Source organism: Buteo buteo, chromosome 25, assembly GCF_964188355.1.
Source record: "Buteo buteo chromosome 25, bButBut1.hap1.1, whole genome shotgun sequence".
Lineage (NCBI taxonomy): Eukaryota > Metazoa > Chordata > Aves > Accipitriformes > Accipitridae > Buteo > Buteo buteo.
Genome location: NC_134195.1, coordinates 11,607,919 through 11,628,027, shown reverse-complemented (window position 1 = coordinate 11,628,027; position 20,109 = coordinate 11,607,919). Strand labels below are relative to the sequence as shown.

Sequence of the window (20,109 nt, the reverse complement as noted above, 5' to 3'; positions counted from 1 at the left end):
AAAAATCAGAGATGCTGCATGTAGAAGGGAAAGCTTCTCTAGTTTTCTGGTCTATCTTTGTACATTGCATTAATATCATCAACACCTTTAAAAATAAAATTGCAATGACATACCCAGTAAAGAATCCATGCCAATCTTTTCCACTGCATACAACACTTTATATTGGAGAGGAGCTAATCTCCTTGCTTAAAAATAACTTTCAATTTTGACCAGCAGTAATACTGGTGCATCCCCTAAAACACAAGTGCAAAGACTGAAAGAGTTCTTAATCATAAATCCCACCATAAAACAAAAAAAACCAAACCCAAACCAAAAACCTGAATGCCTGAAAGTCATGTATTTGCCGGTACCTGATATGAGGAGCTAAGCATTTCAGATGAAGGATTAGACGGGCAGCCACTGTAATTTTCCAAGTGATTTTTCCTGCAGGAAGCTCTTGTGACAGTAAATTAGACTGGTGACACAGGCTTCCTTACAGCTGTTGCCACTCCATGCACACCCAACTGTGGAGTAGTAGATCTTGAAACAAAAGCTCTAGCAAGTAGCCAATTTACAGCAACGCATGAACAGAGCACATGATAACCCTTAAGACACAGTTTGAAGTGACTCAGGCCCCAACAAACCTTTCTGCCAGAGAAGCGTTCATTTCACCTGTGAGCAAACTTCAGTACAATGAAGACATTAAGATTACACCTTGCTGGAAGACATCACTACATGACAACTGAGCCCTTCACATGGCAACTGATCTGTACCCATGAAAGAATCTGCTACTCTCAGTAAAAGCAAAGCTGCTATTTTATTTAAGGGTAATGGAAATAGTTTGGGCTTATGAATTGGGATTAGGCTGTACAGCAGCTAGATGTGTGGGAAACTAATTTTTTTTTCACCCCATGTGATAAAGAGGAGTCACAAAACAAGCATTGAGCTAGAAATAAATCATTTATTTTAAAACAATACAGGTTAATAAATAATTAGTTATCAGAAAACTTAATAAATAGCCTTTTATAATTTACACAAGGCAAATACAACATGCCTATAACTATTTTTTAAAAAGCAAAGAGAGTAAGCTTGACTTGTAAGCCATTAACAAATCTATATATACATTATTTGTAAGCTAATAAAATAAACCATTTTTATGTAATCTGTAGTAACTATATTGCAATAGCATTGAAGCAACCAAACCTGACACTGTATGTTTGTTGCCATCCACCTTTTCCCCATATCCCATTAGAAGTATCTTTTACATTCCCGGGGGGGGAGAGAGAAAGAAAAGAGAAAGTTCCACAGTTGAAGAAGGATTTAACTTAAAAATACCCCTTTTGTGTAATATTTTCCACTCTGTAGAGCAACTGTCAGGGGGTGAGTTGGGGGGGGGGGGGTGAACCCAACCCAACCAAAACCAATAATAAACCCAAACTTCTTTGCAGCTTTTAAAAAAGATTTCAAAGATTTCTTAATCCTTAACATTTCAACACTGCTGTCTGAAACACGTGGGCACTAGTAATAACTGTTGACATCATTGGTGCCTAACACGGTACACACTAAAATTCTGCATCACTTAAGCCCATATTGAGTAGCACCGAAGAGTTATTACAAAGACTAATCTCTGTAAAGAAAAGATAACAGGTAATAGATAAACATTTGGTAACATTCGATTTAACAGTAAAACTTCAGCAGTTAGACCATCTCAAGACAACCAAGGAAGATCTGTAGAATCCTTGATGTTTTATATTTATGCAACAAGAACATAAGAGGGGTACAACATGCAAACAACTGCCCATTTAAGGCGCCCCATATTTATTAACACCAAATCTTTCTTCAAATACAAACCCTCTATTTTTTAAATAAAAAGGAAAGCTAAGCCTCAGTTTCTAGTTTTCAACAAATTAATCCAGTGTTTTCATTCTTCAGTGCTAGTTACTTCAGAAAAACACATATGTTCAGTATAACCAAGATTACTAATAGGAAGCCTCACTTGTCAATCTGTGATATGACAGGTTCTTATTGATGTTAGTTGCAGCTCACTAATAAATAGGCTCTATTTACACATACAGAGTCCTGGAAAGTCAATACAGCAGATAACTTGTTTACGTATTTTTCTTTTTTACATAAGTATTTAAGGTGTAAGAAATTTTGTTTTGGTTGTATCAAAAAGGTTTCTATTCTCCTACTGAACATTTGAGGGATTTCTGACACCTAATAAAGATCGTGACTGACACATGTAAATCCTCCATACACTGAAGGGATAATGATTAAAGAACTATCTTCAAGTGAGTACCAAGTAAATATGTTTGACAAGTATAATAGAAGCCAGACATACGGAGTGAAATGCCTTTCATATGGATTTGAATTTAATTCAGATGCATCCCACCTCTGTAATGAGTCCACTTTTTGGATGCATAGCCTCTCCCACTTCTACTTGGGAATCAGAACTGGAGACGTCTGGCTCGTAGTTATCAATAGACATAATGCAAAGAGAACGTGAAAAGGGCAGACCCATGAGGGACACCAAAGCTCAGGAGACAACTATGCACATTTGCTCCCTGAGATGATGGAACTCAGATATCTGTCTTATCCAAAGTACGTACTTGTCAAAGGGGTGGGGGGAGGAGAAAAAAAGAGGGAATGGCTAAAATTCAACTTCAACAGTGCCTCCTTTTAAATCAGAAAAGCAACAGGATTAAAAAAGGTAGGACACCTAGAACGAGGAGGGCGTGGGATGGAGGGGGGAAGAATCATACCAACAGTGACAACAGAAAATGCTAATACATTTCTAAAGTTAGAACTGAACCAGATCCAGGCACAGCAGAACTCAAAAGAACACTGCTACATACCGAACAAAGTAGCAAAAATAAAGGTTTCCATTATTTAGCATTCATGATGTAAAAGGCTGCAGATATAAATGATGCACAAGGCCACGAGAATTTCTTTCACCTTATGTGCTGGCTTTTAACATCTCTGTTTTAAACAATAAGTTTAACTAGACGTTTCTAGAAAGCTCATCAAAGATGAGGAGCAGCTGGGGAGAAGAAACCTATGCAGACATTTATCAGATGTCAGGACGGTCAGAGGACCACAGAACATGGCTGCTACTTTGTTCTTACTCTGCATAGTGAGTGCTTACCAAGTAAACTTGTGTGTGTGGTGCAGAAAATGGCAAGGTTTAGACAGGGCAGTCAAGTCATTTTCGATCTAATATTTACTAATAATTTGCATACACACTTAACATACTAGAATAGGCACTTTCTAAATAAATAGGAATGAATTTTAAAACAAAACAAGACAAACAAACATGGCCAAAGGAGGACTAGGATGAGACCACAATCATTTCCATTCTGACCTAAAGATTTTCACAGAAGTCTTCAGATATTAAAGGCTAGTAATAAAACCAATGTGCAACTCATGAACTCTGAATTTGAATTTTGAAAAGACAACTTGACTGCTTCAGAAAAAAGCTAACTTTTTTTTTAAAAGCAGGTGACTATAGGTCTCATAACCTATGTACAATTCCAGTTTCAATCAGAAAAAAGGGAATTAATATGACAAAACATAACTATCTGCTAAGAACCAAGATACCATCTTCCAATCAACAATGGACAGAGATTAGTTTTATAACCTAATTCCCCTCATCTACAATTCTCAAACTTTCTAGAAACCATGCACAATATTTGAAAATCCACGAAGACGGCCTTTTCTCTGCTAGCGCTATTTTATTTCACCAAGATACCCAGTTCCCATGCTGGCCTATAACAATGTACGTTTCTGCCAACTCAGAGTCATTCCCCACAGTTTGGAGTTATAAAACAAGCTTCCAAATAACATAATGGGGCTCTTACTCCCTCAGAACCATCCCTTCAGAATACTAACTCTTTAGGATTCACTGTTCACAATTATTGCTGCCATCAGAAGGGCTTATAATGTTCCTTTTAAATGAAAACAGAGGCTGAGTTTTAAGGTAACGTTAATTCAGGTCAACAAAAAGCATCACAAGAGTGGACAGTATTACTCCCCATTAATCAACGTCTGCATTCCTGTCAGCCAGCCACAAAGCTACATTCATGATTCCTTGATAAAGTGTCATGAACTTTTTCAAATACTGTCCCATAATCATGTTTGGGTTTTTTGTTTGTGTCGAGACATTCTGAACTAGAGATATTGAGTTCTACTGTACCCTTCCATTTTTGTACTTAAATGGAAACCAACATTCATTACTTTTCAAGCTTTCCTTACAAGTTTTTGACTCATGATGTTTTAACTACCAAATATAAGTAGAACATGAAAATTAACTATTTCTTTCTTTGACATATCAATATTCTCTAAATGGTTTAAACTGAACAGTTCAGAATCATTCCAAACATAGCTTAAGCTATCTGCAGTACTTGTCAAAATATTATGGCTGAACTGTTTACATAGGTCTGTAAATTACTGGATCTGAATGTATATCCCTGCGGGTTATCTGAAACTCAGCTCTCTGATGCCTATGCTTTTTCAGTCTTTAACCTCCTTTTCCCACGTTACAAGAGGATCAGACCATCTTTTTTTGAGATGAGAAATCTCATGCTCTTCTCTCTCTTAAATTTCTTTTTTTGTGGTCCCTGCTTATTAGCTACTTCACAAAATGGTTTCCTATATTTAGTCACTTAACTAAAATAAAGGTATGCCAACTGCTTTAAACAGTCCTCCCCTAGACTACCTCTTTCCATTAGGACTATGGGTTTTTCAGAAGCTGTCAAGGCATCTAAGGGTTTCAGTTCAGGTTTGTAAATTCTTCCAAAAATGTGTGGCTCCTTCTGGATGTTTTACATGTTTAGAATTTGAATACAGTCCAATATTATAGACAGTGAAATTGAATTATTAAACTGGTATAGGCCATCTGAAACAAATACATTCACATTTATGCAGTATTTTTGGCTTACAAAGGCACTGAAATAGTTCTGAGCTGCTTACAAATAAGCCACCATATAGGCAATGAGTCTGTGCATCATTTCCACATCCTTCACAGTCTTTCTGTCTGCTCCCCATTAAAAACTTTCAGATGAATGTGGTAAGTCTTAATGCACATAAGTTACAAAGAAAAATGCATACCTGGACACTACCATCAGCTGATAAGTAATGACTGAAAGATTTTTAAGGGTCCACTGCTCTGTATAAAGAATTCAATTTAAAACTCCCCAGTGTCTTCACCGCATAGCAAACCAAGTTGCCAAGACAGTCACTAAAAAGGACAAATCTGCAGTCTCTGGTTCAACCAACATTTGTCTCAGAATTCACAGCCTTGACGGTGAACACATTGTTATATTGAGATTAACAAATTGTTCCACTCACTTCCCCCCCACCCCCCATATTTTAAGGTATACATCACTCATGTGAAGTGTCAGATTGAGTGCATTAGAAACTGATGTTCTCTGCCCACAGAAACAGTACCTCAGAAGCCACAATAATACAAGCTTTCACGCACAGGTCTGTTGGAATATCCCCAGATCTTTTCTGATGGATTAACTTTTACAGTAAGGAAATACATCGGTCTCTATGCTGACTCAATCAGTGGTTCCAATTAAAGTCATTTATTGTGTTAACTGGGGTACATGGACAACTGTTCCTTTGAAACTGGATGGAGGCCTCCAATTCATTTCACATAGGCCACCAAATCGTCAGAGGGTAACTACCAACCTGAACCGTATTTGAATCAGTGACCTAGAAATGAAAGGCTCTGCATCCTTCCCTGAGCCATCCAGTTTCCCCTCAAAAAACCATTTTAATCTGTCTTCATGTTAGGTTTATTTAAATCCCCGATATTGAAATTGAATTCCTTGAAGACTTGTATAAGAACAATTCCAATAGATACTGTGGTGAATCCACAAGCCATTCCCAAGAAATCTACAACTCCTACATTACTCCATTCCCTGAAAAGGATGGCTGAAGCCAGCAGGACTAGGGTGGTAAACACAACGTAGTAGATGGCACCAAACACAGAGGAGTCGAAACATTCCAGTGCCTTATTGATGTATCTGAACTGAATGATAATGCTACATCCTAATACTGCCAGAAGTACCAGACAGAGGTACAGAGCCCTTTGACTCGATGGGTTATTGTGAAAGATATCTTGAGCAGCTAGCCCAATGCCTTTTGTGCTGGGAACAGTGAAACTGCCCAACAGAGAGCAAATACTGATGTAAACCATGATATTAGTTGGTCCATGAGCCGGAGCTATCCAGAAGATAAGCAGGAGAAGCATTAGCAGCACTATGCAGAGATAACCCACGAAAACTGGAAAACAAAAAGAAGACAAGATAATAGCAAGGTGAGAACTCTTGGTCTCCTGAAGATTTTAGCAGGCAAATCAGGTCATACCAGTGAATTTCAGGTATACACCAGGATTAAGATTTGCTATTGAATATAGATCCAAATCACTCACTGAGCTTTTAGAGATGTTGTGGGCATCTGCAACCAATGATGTTGTCATGTTCTTTGGGTAAAACAAATCATCGTGTAGTAAAATACACACTCTTGCACATTTGAACTGGGTTTAAGATCGCTTTTTTTATTTTATTCTCTCTTTCATCAGGACTATACTCCTTAAAGCCCCCTATGACAGACAGCAGTGATAACACCTCATTCATAACCAGTTCAATAAAGCATGGTGTGTGGATCCAGCAAAGAGCTTAAACATAAAGTTAGATCCCATTAAGGTGAGTGAGATGAGTAGGGACAGTTGGAAGAACCGGGAGTCTGTATCATTTACAGTATAGCATCAGTACACAGATTAGACTGGTGCAAAACAGTTCATGCTTTACAGTTTTAAAGAAATATATTTCCAGTTCATTTTGGTCAGATTAAAATGGTAAATTTAGATCAGGGTATTTGTTTTCTTTTCTTTGCGAATTTTTTAGATAGCTGATGTTATTAGGTTTGACTTTCTCTCACCTAAAACAGTTAAAGGAAATAACAATAGTTAGCAGTTTAGCTCTTAGGCAAGAAAAATAATAGTGGGTCTGGCACATATTAGCACTACTACGTGTCCTCCAGCAGCTAGTGGGGCTTCTCATTCTCTATGAGAAAGAACAGGCATTTCAGCATATGCCTCAACAGCCTATTTCTACACACCTTTATTGTGCAAAGAAATCTGCTCGGAACATAACTGGTATCTAGTATAAGCTTTTAATAAAAAAACAAATGCAGAATTAAAGAACAAAAGACAATCATTATTTTTTGTTTTGTATAAAACAACTTAAATTGAGATCCTGGAATTACACCTTTCATCTCGAAGTAGCAAGATACACTTTTTCAAAATTTTAGAAAATTACAAGTTCAAATGGCCATTGTTCTGAGCTTGCCATGCAGGATAATGTTTTCAAAAGTATCCACATTTTCCTTTCTGTACACATGTACCAATAAATCTGGCCAGTTCCAAGTACAGCAAGGCATAGTTTTCCTACACAAAAGCTGTACTGGTTTGCCTCTGTCACGTCATGGTTTCTTCAGAAGTCAATTTTCCTACCTGGTAGAAGTGGTAAGCCTCTTCCTCCTGTGTGCTCTTGATCAATCTCACAAAATCATTATGAGTTAATAAAAGAACAAAGTACCTGGATTTGTAAGCTTCTCTTCAAGCTCAGCCTGAGTCGTTACACTCTCGGACTTTGGGGAATGGATGATGAGAACAACAGACCCAGCGCAGCTCAGCAAACATCCCAGCTTGCCAAGAATGTTCAGTTTTTCTTTCAGTAAGTAAGAAGCTAGAATGGACCTTTCACAAAGAGGAAGAAAATCAAAAGTTTGACTACATCCTGTGAATAATTCTCTAACAGTGTTGTGCCACATGAATTTCTCTCTTAAAGGAATAGTATCAAATGTTGGTGGATCTCCGACCAAATGTTGGTGGATCCTCATAATGCATTTCTGACTTATCTTAGGAAAGATTCATCCAGTCTCAGTCTTACTCAGTCCTTGATGTCTCTTCTCAGGAAAAAAAACAAACAAAAAAACCAGAAAAACAAACCCAACAAACAACCCAACCACAACACCCCAGAAGACACCACCACATCACCCTCTCAAAAAAAAACCAAACCAGACATCTGGCACCCAAGGCAGATATCTACCCATTAACAATTCAGTAAGCTGTCACAAAGCCCAATTTTATAGGTGCTGCGCAGTCATGAGGTAAAAGTGACCTTTGGTTATTTTTGGTTACAAAGATCACAGGGCTCAGCTCAGACACGTAGCTGACCAAAATACACAAAATTATGTGGCCTAGGATAAAATAACAGGTGGTAAGTATAGCACCATCAGTGTGCTTCATAGTGTATAAAACTAAAGACAGTGGTGAAGCCCATACAAAGCAATCTAAACTCTGAAGTAAATGACCAGTGCAGTCAGATACACAATTCAGCAGGCAACAGAAAAATCTCGAGGCAATGCATGGCTTTGTTTTTAAAGAATTGGACTTTTTCACTGCAGTAGTTTCACAACTGTAGTTTAGCTATTCACAAAACATTTAGTTGCATATTAAACTCCATTTAGGAACCTCACTGCCTTTTTTGTTCCCCCCACACTGCCCCACGAACATAACATTCAAGAAGTTGGGGGCATGCATGTGCAAGGGACTCCCTTGCTTCAGGGAAGGGGCCAAATCCAATTAAATTAAAATCAGCATCAATAAACACATGTGGGCTGTGGATAGCAGGGGAGAGAAATAATGGCAGACAAAAGGAAAGATCTACATAGTAAAGGAACTGTGAATAAGAGAATAGGCAGAAGTGTCCAGAATAACCACAGGGAAGGGGGACCAAAAAAAAAAAAAAAAAAAAAAAGTTTATCTGTTCCAGATCATAGTGATAGTTAAAGCAGAAGATACCCAGGAACCTTTTCTTCACCATTGCTGCCTCCCCCCCACTTTTGCTGGGGAAAACAGGAATAGGTGACATTATAACACATCATTAACAGTCATAAGCCTGACTTCTCAGTGGCCCTCCAGTGATCACTGAATCTATCTGACATTTTATTAAGTAGTAAAAACATTCAGATAAGAACAAGAAAAGCAAACTCTTACCCAAATGGAACACCAAGAGCTCCCAAGGGCGTCACTAACACAGTTGGGACTGCAGTGTAAGCCAAGAAATTCCCTATTTGACCCAGAGCCACTGTCAAGAGAACCAGAAATAAGCCTTCAAATCCCTTTGAAAAAAGAAGTAATGAAAACTTACCCAATACTGTCTGGGAAAGACTGACCTTACTGGAAAACAGATGTTACAGATTTGCTTAGCTGTGTTAATTTTGCACTTAAACAAAATGGCTGGAATTTTCTATATTTTTAAATTATTTTTTAATACAGAATTTATATTTGCCACACAAGAATATCCAAGAGGGCACAGTAAATAATCTCATTTGCAACTTCTCTTAGCTGAATATAAATAAGACTACAAATTAGAAACACTCATGGATTACACTCAAATATCTTGATATTACACTAAAATATTTAAATGAGGAGGGCTAAAAGTATACATAACCCATGATTTCATCTTTAGAACATGCATACATGTAACACAAAGCACTTGGTTATAGTACTTAACAGCAATGTTACCTTTTTGGGAGGAAAATAAGGACAGTGCTGAGGAAAGGAGTCTACTAATGAAATGCTAAGCACATGCATAAGAGCTCTTCGATGCACAGTAGACCACATCAAATTTTCATAGCACTATGTAACATCAAAAGTAATTCCTGACCATTGTAAAAAGAACAGACCCCTGACAAGTCACAATGACAGCCTCACAATATTATTTTTTTCTTTCCCCCAATAAAAACAAATTCCAAAACGTACCACACTATTGCACATCACAGCTGTGATAAACAGTTCATGCATTCAAGTTTTCAGTTAAAAAAGAAAAGCTGGATGGTTTTGCAAGTGCTGGCAAGTTTATAATAGGTCAACATGATGCTTGCATAGTTACAGGGTCTGTGGTAACTGGCAAGAACCTTGAGACTGAACACAAATTACATACAGCTCGAATTTCCAGTTGATGTTAAGAGCCATTATCAGCATTTAAAACCATTTCAAGAATCCAAGCTGCCTTTATGCTCAGGCTGGCATTGCCCTCAACTATCAAATATCATTACCATCATCCTGTTCTTTACACCTGCAAAGCACTGTGCAAACAGTAATTAATTTACCAAATTAGCTCACATTATCAGTAGAGCCGAAGACCTGTGTAACCTACAGGAAACACGAAGGAGACAAACAAACTTACAAAACTGCAGAGTGCGGCAAAATTATACTAATTCAATTCACTGAGGCTTTCTCTGCATGCAGGAGTGAGCCAGAGAAGTTAATGAGCAGAATTTCTACAAGAGTCAGTGATGGTCTCCCTGCCCCTGGGAACAGACTAACTCAGCTATCAGCCTCAGGCTTGGTTTTCAGCAGATGTACGTGGCAACTTTGGCATTATCTTCAAGGCATCTGAAGGCAGTGGGGCAGATCTTGCATGGAGGACAGGGCACAGCTGGCACACTGTGTTTCTGCAGATTACATAAATTTCCAAGTGACTCTGACAAAAGGTTGCTTTTTTTGGAGGTCAGGTGCCTTAAATTTCTACTGGAAGGTGCCTTAAGTTTCTGTTGGAAGAACCCTAACAGATGGCACCAACACCGATCTATAAATTACGTCTCTGAAGCTTCAAACTGCTCATATTGTAAGGCAACTGAACTTACCAGAAGCTTTCAGCATCACCATGGAGTAATAGTAAGTCTCCTACCACTACGAATGACAGACCAGAACTAATTAAGACCAATTAAAAAAAGAATCTCAGTTACTGTTACCATCTACCTGAAGTTGAGGACCTTTGCTGCCAACCTATCCAGTCCTCTCTGGATAGAAACTCCTCTCCAGATACATCAATGCTATAAGTCAAGACATGGCTTCAGTTCCTGAAGGCAGACCAAGCTTTAAACTTGCTAAAGGAGTACCAATATCCCCGAAGTTACTGCAACGCAAAACTTGATGCACGCTGACATGGCTACATTAGCAAGGAGACCAGGAATAGATCCGCACAGCAAAAGATGTCTGCTCTACGCATGTCAGGGTTTTTATTTCAGACTAAATTCAGCCTGCTCCCACGGACTGAAAGTCTATTTGCAGCTGGCGTGCATTAGGCACGTTCCTAGAGTGCATCTTCCAGCCTAGTTTCATCTTAAAGTCCAGTTCAGGAGCTCCAATACAGCTCCAAAATATGAAATAAAGCCCAATCCATGGAGACAAACAGGAGATTCGCTTCACAAGTGTATACCCCATCTGAGATAAAACACGAACACAGATGTATCCACTATAGAAACCCACCGCATCTATACTGCTATCAAAACCTGCACCAAAACTAATTAATTAGCCAATTAATTAGTTTAATGCTCATTGAAATACCTGTACACATGCTGCAATCACTCTTTTGACTACAGTGTAAGCAAAAGTCCCTTAGCAGAATCTGTGGCCCTTCCTTTGAAGTCTTCAGTGGATCCCAAGGCCCCAAAATGGTTAGGCAGTGTTATGCTGTCAGCATGCCAACACAGAAATGCTTGTTCACCATCTGAACAAATATTGTGAAAACAAGTTGATAGAGTTTATGTGGGTTTTGTTAGCCATCCAAACTCCATTCCCTGCTTGAAAAAATGATGTCAGCTGTTATAATTCCACCCAGATAACTTGGGATATTGCTAATTCCCCCAACATCACCTTTCTTGGCATCCCATAGGTGCCTACCTGGCCCTTGCTATTGCTGTTTGTTGCAATTCTGCATCTGTAATATCCTTAAGCAACTCTTCCCTTGGTTCCTTTGTAAACTTACTGAGGCTTTGTTTCACTACCTGCACCTAGCTACTGGACAAAAGCCAACTGATACCATTCCCTTCAGCTGTTTTGCCTTCATTCAATTCAGTCAGCTCTTTTAAGCATGAAATTGTTTTCTCTGATTCACTGAGATAAAGTCCTGCAATAAAACCTCTCTTATTTTAACTCCTTCTGCTCAGAGATTCAAGACGGGAGCCTCATGAGCCATAAACAACAGTGATTAATGCACAGATTTATTGCTACTTAGGCAGTAGTGATCCTGGCAGAGGAGGAAGCTGATAAAGCACTACTTAAACTCAGGTTAAATTAGCTGAGGACTTTCCTCTGAAGCTCTGTTGGCTTCTACACTTGCTGTGAACTTTGTCCTTCAATGGATCTATAGGTTTCCATTCCTTTTGCATAGCTTGAAGAAACAAAAACAGAGACTTACCTTGCTGTCATGAAACAAGGGGCACAACTGGACTCATATACTTCTCAGAAACAGCATCAGAACATTTCCAAATAATTCACAAAAGGCTGGATTAGAGTCTAAAAGTGGGGTATGATTTTAAGCACATGGGTAGAACTAGGGCTGAACTGTAAGAGGAGAAAGCTAGCTGCTCCCCATGCTCTGGATTCACATCAGAGAGTGAACTTACTGTGAGCAGAGTTTACAAAGATACTAAGAGTAAAATTACACTGATCTCATATCAGCACCACACAAGGCTTCACATTAATCTTGTAGATTAAAAGCAAAACTGAAACTATATCTGTCAAGCTAGAAATCAAAAAAGATTTTTTTTAATTGAGGCTGGCTAAGTGCTTTCTGATCTAAAAAATAACATGTGCTCAATGAGCCCTTTTGTGCAGAGGGACAATTTCTTATTCAGCTTTGACTTTTATTAAAAACCGAGCGGACCAGAGACACAAACCGTGCAGGAACCCAGAGTCAGAGCAGCGCGTGGCTGCCAAAGGCTGCAAGAACCAAACGGGTTGGAAATGTGGAAAGATGTCTGACTCAGGTTTGCCCCAGCTCTTTGCCTTCTCAAACACTGTCAGTCACAGTAGCCAGAGTGAGAGTTTAGTAAAGGTGGGATATTTCTGAGGGATGGGAATTTTGTGACAAGTGAGCGTGAGATTCAAGATGAGAAGCCAGGTTTCCTGATGTCTCGTTTCACGAACTAAGTGCAATTTCTCCCTTCAGTAAAAATGAAAGCTTTTAGGATACTTACTTGCAATAGTGCCAGACCACCATACGATATCCGTTAAGTACGAAGTACCTGAAAGAGAAAGTACAGGAAGAGGTATTAGAAAAACATGAAATTGCAATATTGGAACTACCAAACAGAATAATTTCAACAGTCTCAGTTATTAAGGACCTTCATCTTAACCCTGTTGTTCAAAGCAACTGAATGGGAGGGGGAAAAAAAAGAGAGGGTACTCAGATTTGGCCTAGGTGTCCAAGTCAGACCTTCTTGAGGCAACGTATTCGTCAGAAGTTCTGTTTTCCAGTTTGAAGTACCTGCGCAATGCTAACGCGGTATAACATAGAAGAGTGTCCAAAATGTCACAAAATGCTTCTGAGGGTGACATTTAAACATACAGATTAGAACCACTACTAGGAGAATGGGAAACCTATGGAAACAAAACATGATTTGGATCAATTAGTTTGCTAATATAACCTCAATGAAATTGTATCGGAGAAATTGTAGCAGAGAAATTGTTTTGGCAGTAATATAGCATGGACTGATCCTCCTGCATTTGAGCTTTGGAAAGCGCTATGACTGAAGCCTCTGAATTCCTGACATACTGCCCCGTTTCAGAGAGAGGAGTAAAACCCCTGGATTGTCCCTCAGTGCCTCCCAAGCTCAAGGATGATTATTTTCACTGCCAGATTATAGGCTCTTGCCTTGGGATGCACCAGGGGAGCCTGTGCACCATGTTTTATGAGTTCTGCTTCTGTAGAACATCAAGGCTAATGACGGCTTAGTAAACTAAAGCCTGGCCTCCACTAAGCGTAACCTTGGCATCACATTACGCTCTTACGTTCTGCTCCTCTTTCTAGCAATTCAGCTCTGCATTTATTTGGGAAGATGCTCCCTCAAGAGCTGCTGGAGCAATAGGCAATATTGTACCAACTCTGAAATCCCAAATGAAAGAAAAACACAGTAATCTATAACTCTGGAGATGTATAAAATATTAAGTGCTTGGAAATCACACTATATAATTGAAATGAGATGGAAAATGACTAATGAAAATGGCCAGCTTTAGAGTGGGTGTAATAATTTTTAGACTTTTGTTATTGCATATAAAATAAAAACACTGTTGGGGGCACAAATTATAGAAAATATTGACTCCAGTAAGATAACTTTGGAAAATATTTGTCACCCGCTGCTGTTTCTAACTAAGCAAGGATTACTAATTGCATTGATACTCTATTATTGATTCAATGGAGAAGACAGAAAAGACTTGAAGTGCCTCCTTGTTAATTATACAACACCTACTGAAGCCAGTGGAAAAAAGACATCATCTGACACTGACGATCTTGGGCTCGCAGCTCCGACTGCTAGATTCAAGGCAGAACCACACTGCTTCACAACATTAAATAGAGAGGAACCTAGGGTATTTGCCTGGATGTCTCCATACTGAGCACAGCAATAGGAAATACTACAAATCGCTCAGCAAGATACACGAGTAAACACCAGGAATATCTTCAAAACAGGATGTTTTACAGCTGTCAGAGCCGGGAAGGCCGGCGCACACACTCATCACCCGCTTAGCCCCGGGCTCCACTGAAAGCTCTTCAGGAGTAATTAGACCCAACTATACTGCAAAATGGAAACTTGCCCCAACTGCCTTGGGATGGAAAGTCATTCCTTTCTCTCCCGTTTTCTTATTGTTTCCCTCACAAAAAAAAAGACTTGTATTTGTGATGCAAACGTGACCTCTCCGTGAACAATAAAAATAGATACAGCTATCTTTGAGGGAAAGGGAGACTATGCTGGCAAAACAGTAGTTTATCTGAGGCCCTTAACTGTGAGGTCATTGCAGAAAAGGCAAAATAAACTTGTTAGATCAGGCTGCCAGCTGGTAGTAATATAGTTGCAAGCTTGCTCTGCTCCACTGCATCCACCCTGAACACACTAGGTGCAGGAGGCACTGGAAATGCCCTGCTGCACTAACTGTCTCAAATACATGTATGTGTATATATATTTAAACACACACCCCTATACAGGAAAAACACCTAGCACGTCCTGGCCACTAAAAAGGATTTTTCATAAGAAAGAGTTTCCAGAACCTAGGGGGACACATGTTCATACACACACAGACACCATCACTTACAAAACAAATGGCTATTGACCGGGGAAATACAATTAAAAGGCCTCACGCAACCTGCGTTTACAACTTTCCCCTCACATAAAAGCACGATATTAAGAACAAATAAATATATTGCATTTTCCTATGTTCAAAGCATCAAGATGAAACTAGCAAATGCTGTTCAGGGGCTGCATGCTTTGGGGAGCCCCAATTTCAGAACAGAATACAGCAGATCTTCACAGTCTGTGCCTTAGCAGCTTTGTTTTGGCTGAACCGTCTAGATAGCACAGTCAGTTCCTGACTACGTTCATCTCAGAAAACAGTAAGGAGGAATGGGATTTCAATGCGAAAAACAAAAGATGGAAATGATTTCATGTGGCTGGTGTGCCTTTCTTCTCTACAAAGGGAAACCGCCACGTGACTGATGTAACTTGTCGCGTGTGTCCGTGGAAGAGCCAGAATAAACAAGCCACAAGATGTGCTGGTGCTGCTCACGGCGAGAAGCGACCCGAGCCAAAGAAATGGGTAGAAAAAGTCCCACAAGCGCACCAAAATGCCGCAAGGCGAACCTCCGCCCGCCCGCCCAGCCGGGTCCCCGGCGCCGTGCTCCGGCCTGACCGCGGACCGCCGACCGGCGGTACCCCGGGGAGCTGCCGCCGGCGCCGCCCGCCGTGCCAGCCCCTCGCTGCTCCCCACCTGCCCGCTCCCTCCTCCGCCATTCGCCACGGCCCCCACGCCGCGCTCCAGTCACCCACCTCTGGTGTCGAACGCGAGGAAGGGGACGAACTAAGGCCGGCTCCCCCCGCTCCAGCCGACACCGTCACCCCCCCCTCACCCCAAAGCAGAGGGTCTGCCACGGCCCGGGGGTGCCCGTCCTCTGCCCCCCCCCCCCCACGTCTGGGCCCCGCGGCAGCCCCCCCTCTCCTTCCCCGGCCGCCGCCGCCGCAGCGCGGGGCATCCGCGGCCCTTCCGCGGGGGCGATGCGGGGGGAACCCGTCCCGCACGGTGCCGGGGGCGACGCCTCGGACACCTGCGAGGTTACGGGGGGCAGGCGGGGGTGCGGAGGGGAGAGGGCGGCGGCGGCGGCGGCGGGGGGGGGGTGTCGGTCCCGCCCGCCGCCACCGCAGCGGCGGGCCCCTACCTCGCCCGCGGGCCCGCACGATCCCCTTCTTCTGCAGGACGAAGGTGGAGCCGTTCACCAGGCTGGAGACCACGGCCACGCTCAAGCCCAGCGAGACGGCGGCGGGGCCGGGGCTCTGCGCTGCCCCCTCGCCCCCCGCCGCACCCACCGCCATCCGCATCGCTCCCGCCGAGAGCTGCCGGCACGGCGGCTGACCGGGCCCAGCGCACCCGGCACCGGCTCTTGCGCCGGGACCCGCCCCGCGCCCCGCCGCGCCCCGCCGCGCCGCGCCGCGCTGCGCGACCCGCCCCGGCCCCGCTCCCCGGCCCCGCCGCCGTCCCGCCCCGCCGGGGGCGGCTCCGGGCGGGCACCGGCGGCAGCCGCGGCGGCTCCTGGCGCCCGTCCCGCCGCGGGACGGCAGCAGGATGACGTCATAGCAATGGCAGGTCTTCGCGCGGCCCCCGCCCCGCAAACCGCCGCTCTGACGTCACGGCTCTGTGACGGCCCGCTCCGCGCTGGCACCGCGGGAGGCGAGGCGGGGAGCGTTTTGGGGGGATATCCCCGGAGTGGGGAAGTAGGGAGCAGAAGCTGCGGCCCCCGCGGGAGGGAGCCGCCGGCGTCCGCGGGCGGGGGGACGGGCGGGGGGATGCGGGAAAATGTGCGGGGGATGCAGGAAGATGTGCAGGGGGGTGCGGGAGGGCAGGGGGATGCGGGAGGATGTGCAGGGGGATGCAGAAGGATGTGCAGGGGGATGCGGGAGGATGTTCAGGGGGATGCAGGAGGACAGAGGGACGCAGGAGGACGTGCAGGGGGATGCAGAAGGATGTTCAGGGGGATGCGGGAGGACAGAGGGATGCGGGAGGGTGTGCAGGGGGATGCGGGAAGATGTGCAGGGGGATGCAGAAGGATGCTCAGGGGGATGCAGAAGGATGCTCAGGGGGATGCAGAAGGATGCGCAGGGGCATGCGGGAGGATGTGCAGGGGGGTGCAGGAAGATGTGCAGGGGGATGCGGGAGGACAGGGGGATGCAGGAAGATGTGCAGGGGGATGCAGGAGGACAGGGGGTTGCGGAAGGACATGCAGAAGGACGCGGGAAGATGTGTGGAGGGGTGCAGGAGGACAGGGGGATGCGGGAAGACAGGTGGATGCAGCAGGACAAAGGGATGCAGGAGGAGAGAGGGATGGGAGCAGATGTGCAGAGAGGGCTGTGGTCTGCAGCAGGACAGAGGGAGCCCCGCTGGGCCAGGGTTTCTGCTGTGGGAGCAGCTCTGCTTTCCAGCGCTCTCGCTTTCCCTTGGGGATTTTAAAATTTGTGTCGGCTCCCCGGTTCGGCTGAGAGCACGGTGCGTTGCGGCAGCAGGACAGGAGCGAGCTGAAGGCCAGGCGAGGGCTCAAGGCTGCTGCTGCAGCCTCCACTCGTGGCCCGGAGCTGCGGCTCAATCCACCCCACCACCGGCTGGGGCAGTGCGCTGGGCAGAGCTGGAGAATTAGCAAGGGAGCGTGTGGCTACAGAGTGGGAAAGCTTGGCCACTGCCAAAGGTCATGCACATTGCCCGAAAACTGCAGGATACGTAATCACTCTGGTTTTGTCCAGCAGTAAATCCCAGAATCTACATTTATTTCCAGGAAAAAGTTCATTCTCTCCTAATGGCACAGGGCAAGCTCAGCTGCTCAAAATCAGGAGTCTCGCGGCCTCTCTCACCTACCATTCAGCAACTTCCAGGTTCTGGGAGGGCAGAACATAAGTCATCCTGCCATCATGGAGAACGGCTGGAGGTCCCTCTGGTAGCAAGACCCCTGGGCCATCACGGGGCCAGGGGTCTCTCTCTGAGAGAACTTAGTCTCTCAAAACATGAAGTGCTGAGCTGAAAGCAATCCTCCTTGCTAGGCAGAAATATTTTGCAGCACGTATTTCATTGCAGTTCTTACCATTCCCAGATATGTGTTGAAATAAATCAATCCATAAATGGATTACTGTGGCAATATCCATTGAAGGAAATGGGATATGGTATCTTGGCTTGCTGTAAATGAAAGTGGACATTTTTGTCATTCGTAACTATTGGGCAGAGTTCTTAGCATAAATTTTAGCACTCCCAGAAAATAGGAGTTTAGAGAAGAGGGAAACTCCCGAAAATGTTTCTCTTGTTAGCATATTTCTCAGTTTGCCTACACTGCTTGAGGCAGCTATCCTAGGAAGGCCCAGGAGGGGCTGCACTATGCTTTTGTTAAGGTTTAACAGCAAGAAGGTATAATACCTAACTGCAGTATTGCCTATATTTTCACCTAGGTTGCTTCGTCAGGTCACTGTATAAATATTGAATGCTGTGGAAGAGCGGATTCATCCTTGCGAGACTCACAAGACCTGCAAAGTGAGAACACAGGAGGTGGAAGAACACTTATCCATAGCAACCCTTGGAAACAAAGATAGAGGTGAAGGCAAATGCAGGCTAATTATAAATATCCATTTCTGATCTATACACAGCCTAGTAACATGTGCAGTGAAATTTATTATAGGAAATAATTTATGCTTGCACAGTGGAAAAATGATATATATTTAATGGCCTTTGCATCTAATTATCAGGCAACTTTCTAAACAAAGCTCAAAGCTGACCAATTTTTATACTCAAAATCTCACTCTGGTCTGGTTGAACCAAGACAGAAGCAGGTACCAGAGATCTCAAGAAAACAGTTTGTTTCTCTCTAGCCGTGTCATTTTAATCTCCTAATTGTAAAACTTGCATATGCCTTTCTAAAATCTATATTTGGATAGGTAATTCTAAATACACTTAATCTGCCTTATTCACTTGCCATATAATAGTTGTAGTGTTCTTAAGAATTAGTCATTGACTAAAATAATAAGCACAGCGCTGATAAATATTACATTTGCAAATATCTTGAAAAATGGAGCCTGACTTCACTAATGTCTTATAAGATCACTTGATGCAAAAAAATCTGCATTATCTAGTTTACAAACATTTTGAACGAAAACTTAAAGGTACCTCAGAGATAACAGCTGTTATCATTAGTTGAATGGAAATTAAATGACCTTTCTTAAACCATGACATATATACATTATATAAACTCCTAAGGTCCATCTAGTCTTCTGAGACTGAGTTTTGTTGTGATAGCATCATTCCTCCTGCCAAAGTTGTGTCATCATGTTTGCAGTATTGCAAAACAACATACTTTGGGTTAGATTGGCTTGTACACTGCAATACTGCAGTATTACTGATGTCACAGCTCTCTGGTGTCTCATGAACACCCAAACTGCTTAGGAGGAACCTCAGGCTTATGTGGCATTTCCTCCAACAAACTCTGCTCCTCTTCATCAGTCTTATCCAACTCCAATCTAAGCACTCATAGTACTTATAGTTCCACGCTTGTTGGCTACATTGCTTAATTCAGGCAAAGTGTGAGAGCTGGTATAAAAAGTGTACAGGCTGCTTTATCAAAGTAACTCTGCTTTGGTAGATTATGGGTGTTCAGGATCAGTCAAGAGGTAGGAGCAGTATTTTATAGACTTATGTAGGGCTCCTACCCAGAGGAAGGGATGAGTGATTGAGGTAAGTCTCTTGGAAGTGAGTAAGCAAAGTTGGTAGGTGTTCCACCATTTTTTGCAGGGGTGATGGACCTTTTCTGGTTAGGATGGGTTTCTCTGGTCTGAAGGGGAAGAAAAATGCCTGTGCCTGATATAAAGGAGTGTATTGTTTTGTTTCCTCTCTAACAGCTTGGATTCCTCTGTTATGTTTGTTTTATGTACGTAAAATAAAAATGATTTTTTTTTTTTAATTAGAGCAGTTGTTGGAGTGTTTTATCTAGGCTAGAGGAAAATGAGATCATTTTGTATCGGGCACAGAATAAGAAC

The 20,109-nt window shown here is 42.8% G+C and overlaps 1 protein-coding gene across 1 annotated transcript; it reads right to left on the bottom strand.

The window, feature by feature from the left end:
- Positions 1-926: 926 nt before the first annotated feature.
- Positions 927-16,679, bottom strand: NIPA1 (NIPA magnesium transporter 1). Its single transcript, XM_075057364.1, is given in 7 exon segments — positions 927-6,267; positions 7,584-7,744; positions 9,047-9,137; positions 13,039-13,086; positions 16,266-16,431; positions 16,433-16,486; positions 16,488-16,679. Coding segments are annotated over 7 exon segments (1,224 nt in total). The 3' UTR covers positions 927-5,755.
- Positions 16,680-20,109: the final 3,430 nt, after the last annotated feature.